This window comes from Mesoplodon mirus (genome assembly GCF_964341445.2).
Source record: "Mesoplodon mirus genome assembly, chromosome: 19".
Classification (NCBI taxonomy): domain Eukaryota; kingdom Metazoa; phylum Chordata; class Mammalia; order Artiodactyla; family Ziphiidae; genus Mesoplodon; species Mesoplodon mirus.
The window spans coordinates 49,517,482-49,527,984 of NC_138995.1; the positions used below are offsets into that span (position 1 = coordinate 49,517,482).

Here is a 10,503-nt window from a genome sequence, read left to right on the forward strand (position 1 = left end):
CCGCGGACCAGGCCCTAAGACCAGAGAGAGGATGGAGGGCCCGGGCTGTGCGTGGGTAGTGAGCACTACAAACCAAACAGAAACTGTTACCTCATTAAGAAGAGTTCCTCTCTTTATTGTCAAAACACCCAGCTCCTGAGCCAGTTACTGCCCATGTGCTTTTCTGAATATTCTCTAAAGTCTTTGGAGGGGCAAGCCCCAGGGGACAGTGCTGGCACACCCTTCCTCCCTGAGGCCCCTCTCTACACTTTTCCAGCTTCCCCTTTTCAGTATAGTCCCAGAATTGGACAGGGGAGGGAAAGGTGGAGGAGAATTTGTGTTCTGCAAATAGGAGAAGGAAAACAGGTAGGGAGGTGGATTGGGGGCTGGGCACCTGCTTCCTGGGCATGTGGCAGGGTCCTGAGGAGGAACCAGCACTGGGTCTGCGGGGCCTGGGTTTTCACAGCCCGAGTTCTCCTGAGAGACATCGTCCAGCTCCCTCCTTGCTGTAGTGAGGTTTGTCTTTTCTCTCTGCAGGTCTCTGGCTGAGGAAAGGACTTAAGGAAAGCTGGAAACTGATTAACAGTAACTTCCTGTATCTGTGACAAGAGAAGAAGAAAGGCTGGGAAAACCGGAGGGGGAATTCCCTTGGGAAGCCAAGGGTTGGCCTCCCCCAGAGACACATGATGGCAAACATAATAACTATTGCTTAATATCCCGCCCCAGGCAAAGTCAACAATTGCTCTGAGCAGTTCTGGCAGGTGGTGTGTGAGCAAAGCCGTAGTGGGAGCACAAAGCCCTGGCCTGGGAAAGGGAGAGTGCCTGGGAGGATGTCCACAGACTGACCACGACCAGGGTCTGCAGGCTGTGAGGTGGTCCTCCTGACCCTGCCCTTTTTCACCCTCTTCCAGAACAGTCATGCTCAACTTGGAAAACTCCTTGATCCTCACAGCCTACATCATCATCTTCCTCACTGGTCTCCCTGCCAACCTCCTGGCGCTGCGGACCTTTGTGGGGCGCGTCCGCCAGCCCCACCCTGCACCCATCCACATCCTCCTGCTCAGCCTGACGCTGGCGGACCTCCTGCTGCTGCTCCTGCTGCCCCTGAAGATGATGGAGGCCGCGTCTGACTTCCTCTGTTACCTGCCTAAGCTAGTCTGTGCCCTCATGGGTTTTGGCTTCTACAGCAGCATCTACTGCAGCACGTGGCTCCTGGCCGGCATCAGCGTCGAGCGCTACCTGGGAGTGGCTTTCCCCGTGAAGTACAAGCTGTCCCGCCGGCCTGTGTATGGAGTGATTGCTGCTCTGATCTCCTGGATCATGTCCTTTGGTCACTGCACCACAGTGATCGTCTTGCAGTACATGAACTCAACCCAGAGGGCCACAAATGAGAGTAGCACAACCTGCTGTGAGAACTTCAACCACAAGCAGCTGGAGGTGGTGCTTCGCCTACGGCTGGAGCTGCTCCTCGTCCTCTTCTTCATCCCCATGATGGTCACCATCTTCTGCTACTGGCGCTTCGTGCAGATCATGCTCACCCAGCCCCATGTGGGGGCCCAGAAGCGGCGCCGAGCTGTGGGGCTGGCTGTGGTGACCCTCCTTAATTTCCTGCTGTGCTTTGGGCCATATAACATATCCCACCTGGTGGGGTTCCACATGAATGTAAGCCCCAGGTGGCGGGCAGAAGCCTTGGTATTGAGTTCCCTCAATGCCGGTCTGGACCCCTTGCTTTTCTATTTCTCTTCTTCAGTCGTGCGCAGGGCCTTTGGGAAAGGGTTGCAGGCACTGCGGCATCAGGGCTCCTCCCTGCTGGGATGCAGAGGCAAAGAGTCAGCAAAAGTGGCGAATGTGGACAAGGGTGTGAGTCAAAGAGAGGGAGCACCGAGTTCTGACTTCACCACGGACTAAGGATGTCCCGGGACCTTCAGAGGCACTCTGGGTTTTGTATGAATTGAGCAGGCTGGGAGAGGGAGAACACGGGTTCCTGGCCCGGATTCAGGAATCCTCAGACCCAAACCACGACTGGGACTGTAAAAAATCTCTCTCACCAGCTCTGTATCCTTTCCTGACTGAATTTTCCTTCCCAAAGGAGCACAGCTCCAGGATGAAAGAAGAAACGGTTGGGCATAGGAGCACTATCAGACCAGAGTTTCGGAAGCAATGTAGAGAATACAGATTCCAATTGTCCGTGTAAGGTGGTTGGTAGCTGAAGCAGAGAGCCCTAAAACAACCTTGCTACCAGCTTGGAAACAACACCTACACACTGGTCTAGCTGTTGGTGCTAGAATGGAGCCACTGGGAAAGAGATGGGAGGGAAATTCTAAATGAGGTCAAAGAAGATGCAGGAAGGTTCTGAACCAAGGGGATTAGGAGGCAGGACTGGGGCTTAGAGCTATAATGACCTAGGTGTGGGCAATATCCACCTGACTTGCTGCTCTTTAAGTATGATCCAGTCGTCTTCATGTGTGTACCTGTCTCCCCCAATAAACTGGGAGCCACCTGAGGTCTGGGTCTTGTCTTCTCCCTCCATGGCGCCCCCCACAGGTCAGAACCCAGCTTGGCAACCATCAGTTAGAGCTCAACACTGATGAGCACAGGGAAAAGCCTGGTCTGGCACATTGAAAATAAAGATTAGGGACTTCCCTGGCGATCCAGTGGTTAAGACTCCGTGCTTTCACTGCAGGGGACATGGGTTCCATCCCTGGCTGGGAAACTAAGATCTTGCATGCCGCGTGGCATGACCAAAAAAAAAAAAAAAGAAAGAAAAATGAATGAAAATAAAGGTTATAAAACTCTGAAGACAGTGTCCACAATTTTTGTAACATTTCTGCAAGCACAAGGAGAGCAAAATAGGATGGAGAACTAGACTCGGCAGCGAAGGGGGAGGGTGGTGCATCTGAAACCACAGAAATATGTTAAAGGTGCAATAAGAGTGGAGGGATGGATTCCTGTTTAGATTGATGAATAGAGATTGGACTCAGAAAGAGGATTGAGGCGAGTCCCAGCTCAAAGTTATCAGTGTATCACAGAGGCTTAAAACATGTTATCCTCCAGCTTAAACCTGCAGAGTCTTCCTTTCATCAGAAAATTTCCTCTCAGGAACTCATATCTCATCATCCCATTGCCTGCTCCGTATCCTCTCTCCCTTCCCAATTCTACCTGCCTAACATTTCTCTGCAAGAAGAACCCCTATTTGGTGTATGTGCTTGGCTGAGGAGCCAATGGGGCGAAGCTACCATCTGTGGGATTATGACTGAACGCCTCTAACTCAGAATCCCGCCCAGGCGGAACTATACGGCAGCGCCGCGGCAGCCTCGGTTGGCCTCGGATAGCCGGTCCCCCGCCGTCCCCGCCGGCGGGCCGCCGCCCGCGTTCCCCCGGGGCGCGGCGCGACGCGCCCCGCCGCGCGTCGGGACCGGGGTCCGGTGCGGAGAGCTCTTCGTCCTGGGACACGGGGTGCGGCCGGAAAGGCGGCCGCCCCCTCGCCCGTCACGCACCGCACGTTCGTGGGGAACCTGGTGCTAAACCATTCGTAGACGACCTGCTTCTGGGTCGGGGTTTCGTACGTAGCAGAGCAGCTCCCTCGCTGCGATCTATTGAAAGTCAGCCCTCGACACAAGGGTTAAGAAAAGAAGAAGTGAATTTTGGAGATTAATCCTTTGTCAGTTGCTTCATTTGCAAATATTTTCTCCCATTCTGAGGGTTGTCTTTTGGTCTTGTTTATGGTTTCCTTCGCTGTGCAAAAGCTTTGAAGTTTCATTAGGTCCCATTTGTTTATCTTTGTTTTTATTTCCATTTCTCTAGGAGGTGGGTCCAAAAGGATCTTGCTGTGATTTTTGTCATAGAGTGTTCTGCCTATGTTTTCCTCTAAGAGTTTGATAGTTTCTGGCCTTACATGCAGCTCAATAGCAAAAAAACAAACAACCCAATCCAAAAATGGGCAGAAGACTTAAACAGGCATTTCTCCAAAGAAGATATACAGACTGCCAACAAACACATGAAAGAATGCTCAACATCATTAATCATTAGAGAAATGCAAATCAAAACTACAATGAGATATCATCTCACACCAGTCAGAATGGCCATCATCAAGAAATCTAGAAACAATAAATGCTGGAGAGGGTGTGGAGAAAAGGGAACACTCTTGCACTGCTGGTGGGAATGTGAATTGGTACAGCCACTATGGAGAACAGTATGGAGGTTCCTTAAAAAACTACAAATAGAACTACCATATGACCCAGCAATCCCACTACTAGGCATATACCCTGAGAAAACCATAATTCAAAAAGAGACATGTACCAAAATGTTCATTGCAGCTCTATTCACAATAGCCCGGAGATGGAAACAACCTAAGTGTCCATCATCGGATGAATGGATAAAGAAGATGTGGCACATATATACAATGGAATATTACTCAGCCATAAAAGGGAACGAAACTGAGCTATTTGTAATGAGGTGGATAGACCTAGAGTCTGTCATACAGAGTGAAGTAAGTCAGAAAGAGAAAGACAAATACCGTATGCTAACACCTATATGGAATTTAAGAAAAAAAAAGTCATGAAGAACCTAGGGGTAAAACAGGAATAAAGACACAGACCTACTTGAGAATGGACTTGAGGATATGGGGAGGGGGAAGGGTAAGCTGTGACAAAGCGAAAGAGAGGCATGGACATATATACACTGCCAAACGTAAGGTAGATAGCTACTGGGAAGCAGCCACATAGCACAGGGAGATCAGCTCGGTGCTTTGTGACCGCCCGGAGGGGTGGGATAGGGAGGGTGGGAGGGAGGGAGACGCAAGAGGGAAGGGATGTGGGAACAGATGTATATGTATGACTGATTCACTTTGTTATAAAGCAGAAACTAATAAAAAAAAAAAAAAGAAAAGAAGAAGTGAAAAAAAGAAAAAAAAGAAGAACCCCTAGACTGTGCTCTCCAACGCCTAATGGTTTGCAACAGAGGCTATACATCAGAGTAACACGTAGAGGTATAAAAATAATACAAATAGCCACCTCAGATCTACTGACTTGGAATCTCTGGGGGTGGGGCTGCAGCAGGTGAGATTTAAAAAGCTTCCCAGGTGATTATGAAGGGCGGCTCAGGTCAGGAACCACTGGCCTAGCTCAGGGGCCCAAGAAATTATCCTTCAGAGACCTTTTCCTGCTTAGAAGTCCCCCTCACCTCCACCGCGTCCTGCCTCATCTTCAGATTGTTTGCTTTTTCCCCTCTTATGAAACCTACTCAACATTCACTTTCCTCAGAAAGACTTTCCCTATGACTCCCACTGAACTGGTAGCTTATTTTCTGTGTTTCTTCCTCAAGACAACACCGGACTGGTGTCATAAGAGCTCTGATTTCAGTGTTGATTCTGCTTCCCAGTGGGATGACCTTGAGCAAGTCACAACCTCCAAGCCACCGTTTCCAAAGCATAATAACGAGGATACCATATGCCTCTCAGGGTTATTCTGAGGAGTCAAATGAGACTGCATAGATAAGACTGCTGAGAAACCATACAGTGTTATTTAGCTCTAAGATACCAACCTGTGTGAAACAAAGATGTTCTCCCACTTAAAAGAGACATAGCAAGTAGAACATTTAAAATGATGGAAATAATATATAGTCAACTATATAGGATGGTTTGACAGTAACGTGTAAGAAAAAAATCTGGGATTTTCAGCTGACTGTAGACTTACTATGCATATGTGATATATTACACCTTCCAAAAAAAAAAAAAAGCTGATTTGATTTTGGGTGGCATTAAAAGAAACTGAGTCTAAACAAGTTGATGAAAACCACTCCCCTGAGATCTAATCAGTAACATATTGAGTACTAAGCAGCACATTTTTAAAAAGGAAATTAACCCAAGGAATCAAGGCCAGAAAAATGAACCAAAATGCTCTGGAGATTTAAAACATAATAATAATAATAAAAATACACATTAAATGCCAGGCACTGTTCTACAGAAGGAGCCTGAGACAATTAAGGGAACTTTCTAAGGTCAGTAGTGAGAAGAAATTTGAATCCAGGTCTTCCAGACTCCGAAGTGCCTGCTTTTTTCACCAACATATGAGAAACAAGCAAGAGAATGCTGAATATGTGGCTGGAACAAGATTAGGTTCATTTTATAGAAGTTGTATTCTCTGTAGCCCCACAAAGAACAAAGATCATGGGCAAAAGATGCAGGGAGTCACATCTTAAACAGCCAGGGTAATCACTTAAACAAGGTAATCACTCCCCAGTCTCCAGGAATTTTGAAGTAGAAGACACTCATCTTAGAACATGGAGGAAACTCACACATCTGTTAAGGGCTGAACCAGTTAACTGCCAGACTCCTTCCAACTCAGAGATTCCCAGGGTTTTAGGGACATGGCCGCTCTTGCTAAAAAGTGCAAGAAAATTTCTGGACCTGGTCTGAGACTTTCAGGGTGAAGTTTTAGCTACACACTAACAAGTATTTGATCTCCATCAAGTCATTTGATACATAGCCCATCTCTTTACTGGGAAATTAGTAATTCATTTGTTCACCAAATATGTACTGATTTTTATCTACTTATATATTTACTATAAGCCAGATAGTTTTCTAGGGGCTGGGGATGCAGAGCATATAAGAGACAAGGTACCTGCCCTCTTGGGGCTTCCATTCTAGTGGGAAAAAATAGTTAATAAGCAAGTAAACAAGCAACAAGATTTTTGAAGAATTTCAGAATGTGGCAAATGGTTTTTACAAATGGACCAAAATAGGGATATGGGAGAAAGTATAATGAGGGATTGAGAGGGTTTAGAAGATTCTCCGGAGTCAGTGATGGTCAGCTGAGACCTGAACAATGAGAAGGAGTTGCCATTGACTATTGGCATTGACTATTTCACTTCCCTTTTCTGGAAAAGATGCTGTTGTGTCCCTTCCTCAGAAATTCTCAACTGACCCCACAGCCCATGCGAAGAGCATTCTAGAAACAGTAATCACAGGTGCAAAAGCCCTAAGGAGGCAGAAAACCTTAGCATCTCAGGGGCAGAGAGATGCCGCCCCCATCTTAGTGTGGTGACAGAGTAGTGGTCTGCAAACTCAGGCATCTATTAGAACCACAGGGTGGGGGGGGGTTGCTGAAGCATAGATTACAGTCTTCCCTCCCCACAGTTTCAGAATCAGTAGGTCTGGGACAGGGCCCAAGAGTTTGCATTTCTAACAATCTCAGGTGAAGCTGATGCTGGAATATTGTGAAATGGGGAGAGAGTGAAAGAGGAAGTCCAAGAAGTCAGGGGGGGACCAGACGACACGAAGTGTTTTAGGCCCCAGATAGAAGTATGAGTTTATTGCCAGAGCTTTTGAAGCTATTCAAGGGTTTTAAGCAAGACAGTGAAATAATCTGATTTCCATTTCAAGATGATCACTCTGGTGTCTGTGCTTACCACTGAAGGGAGATGATTGTTAGGATCAAGTAGATAATATATACAACAGAGTTAAGAACCATAAAGTATTCTAGCAAACACGGAGGGTTGTCATCAGGCTGGGAGATCCCTGAAAGTGAAGCTGTTTCCTCTTTCATTAGAATTGGCCATCCAAGAACCAAGGAGGAGGAGGCCTTTGATAACTAGATGTCCCCAGTGTATGCTGGTTCTTCGGATGAGGGTGCAGGGGGCGGGGGTTGGAGGGTAGCAAAGGCCCTGATTTGCAGTACTTGCCAATTTCTGTGGCACACACACTCCTTCCAGGGCCAGTTTCTACCAATGTGAAGACACTGAACATGGGTTTGGCAAGCGATGCTAATAATCTGTTCTTGCAAGCCAGCTCAAGCACATCACTGGATGCACCACTCAGCACATATGCTCAGGTGGCAGAGTGGTCACATCCTACTTGAGAAAACTTTCTCTCTCCCTGGCTACATATCGCACAAGGCTCTGGCACAGGACTTTCAACACGATAAACACTAGCTAAATGTGGCTGACTGGGCCAGATCCAAGAGCATCCGGGTGGCTGCTTAGATTGTGGGACTCCTCTGAATCCCCTGCAGGATGACAGATGGGTAAACAGAAGTATTAGTGCCTGGTCAATGAATAACACAGACAGCAGCCTAGAGCCGCTACCAGGAAACAGGGGTAGAGGGAGCTGGCTGAGCCTGACCTGGAGGCCTGACCAGCAGGAAAGCGGAAACTAGCACTGACTATTTCACTTCCCCTTTCTGAAAAAGATACTGTTGTGTCCCTTCCTCAGAAATTCTCAACTGACCACACAGCCAGAGCTTACATGTACATGTAGTGTGGTTTTGTGGGGATCACTGCGGTTAGAGAAAGCAGACATCGGTGGGCCTGGAGACAGTCTGAAGGTAAATACACAGCCAAGATTCCAACTCCACTCCCTTTAACTTACCTGACCCTTACCTTCAGGTTTCTGTTCGTTCTCTTTCTCTCTCTCTCTCTTTTCAGCTTTCTCTACTTGCTGTGGTTAAATACTTTTGCCCCGTTTTTTTCCTTTTCATTATTTTTCTCTAGTCACCGGAAATGAGGACATTTCTCATCTACAAGTTGCACATTCAACCAGGAAATTGGGACAAAGATCTCTAAGCCCTCAGATGCAGTAGTCTAGTAACCTACTTGGCAAAGTTTTCAATGTCTGATAAGGGAGAGGAAGTGAAGGGGTGGGGAACCAAGGCAGGCTGCGGTCAGCTGTCCACAAACAGCTCACCCAAGGAGGGGCGAGCCTCGGTTCTATCCTAACCACAGGCTCCCTCTCCCCAAACGTTGTCCCCTGCTGTCTGTCAGCCCAAGCTGCAATCAGCCTCAAGGAAACAGTGTTAGGAAAGTAAACATACGGCTCCCAAATCCAGATGTTTTAAATAAAAAGCCCACACTCACGTACAGCAGTCTCGAGTTTCTAAAGTGCCACATCAGACATCATGTCATCATACACAGGCATTCATTCATCCACAAAGGTATGTGGAGGCCTACTACGCATCAGGCCCTGTTCTAGGTGCTAAAGACATGGCAGTGAACAAGGACAAGACCCCTGCTCTCATGCAGCTCACATTCCAGTGGGAGAGGATGACAGGGAGTCAATAAACAGACACTCTGAGAAGATGCTAAGGACTGTGAAGACAGTAAGACAGAGTCGGGGTAGGGGATGACTTTGAGGAATGAATGAGTGGCTTGGGAAGGCCACTGGAAGGTGCCCTTTGAGCTGCGACCAGAATGACAAGAAGGAATCACACAAGCCAAGAACTGGGGGGGAAATGTTCCGAGCAAAGGGTTCAAGTCAAGTGCAAAGCTTGAACAAGATGAATTTGCACAAGGACCGGAAAGGCCAGGGTGACTGGGCCTGAGTGATGGCTGGAAGATAGGCAAGCATCAGATAATAGGGGGACCTCGAGGTTTCCGATAGGAAGCGCAGCACATTATCTTCTCCCTGCTTAACAACACGGAAAACTGAGGCTCAGAGCTGTCAAGTGACATGCTCCAATCCTCATCAATACGGTCTTCTGACCCGTGGTGCGGACCCCAGACTCCCTCTCAAAACTAGATAGACGGGCACGTTCGCTCTCTCAATCGGCTACCTCACTGCAGAAGAGAAAGGAGGGAAGGAAACGTGATTCATGTGGTGTGCACTAGCTTGGTACAGAACGCTGGGGAGGGCGGTGGAGACTGGCAGCTGAGACTCCGAGGAAAGAAAGGAAGCAGAGGTGGAACAAGTCACCTGAGTACCCAGAGCAGAGACCAGCACAGAAAGCCAGGTTCTTGGGAAAGGGTGGTGGCTGGCGAGAGGCAGGATGCCTGGGCTCTGAGACAGCCTGGGTGGGAGGCCGCGGCGGTAACCAGGAGCCATCCCATGCAGCCTGCAACAGAAATGGCGGTGTGAGGACAGAGTTGTGGAACCCTGGGGAATCTTCAGAAGTCTCTGGTCTGAAGATTCTCAACTGCACTGAGATCTGGCTGCACTGAGGAGCTTCTAAAAATGCCAGTGCATTTGGGCACTTTAGTTTGTTACAGCTCCCAGGTGTTGGGAAGCTTAGAGGGCTGAGAATCACCGTATGATAGACCTTCTCCTCCACTGGACTAACCAGAAGGATTTCCAGCAGGCAGCAGTCACAGTAACTGGGACTGAATCCTGGCTTACACTGTGCAACTCAACTTCTCTGTGCTTTAGTTTTCTGAAAAAAAAAAAAAAAAGGGCTAACGCATCTTCATGCTATCATGAGGATTAAGTGAGTTTAATATTATACATACAAAACACTTAGAACGGTATCTCACACCCTATAGATATTTATACATGGCAGTATTTTAAAAGTGTAATTCTATTTTTCTGCATAGAGGCCTCCAATTGCTGCTCATGCATGGCTCTCAGAATAAAACTCAAGGTGTCCCCATGGCCAGCAAGGCCCTGCCTGATCGGACACTTGTCCATCTGCCAAAGCTCATCTGCCCCCAACTCCTGCCCAGCACCCCACCCTTCTCACTTTATTCTTCCTTTGTTCTTTCAACAACTTGCTAAGATCTTGCCCTCTGATCCTTTGTACTTACTGCCCCCTTTTCTTG

General features: G+C 47.9%; 1 protein-coding gene across 1 annotated transcript; it reads left to right on the forward strand.

Annotated features, from left to right (window-relative positions):
• Positions 1-798: 798 nt before the first annotated feature.
• LOC309794403 (free fatty acid receptor 2-like) lies at positions 799-2,898 on the forward strand. Its single transcript, XM_082605862.1, has one exon. It carries the CDS (start codon positions 898-900, stop codon positions 1,885-1,887), a length of 990 nt encoding a protein of 329 aa, XP_082461988.1. The 5' UTR covers positions 799-897; the 3' UTR covers positions 1,888-2,898.
• Positions 2,899-10,503: the final 7,605 nt, after the last annotated feature.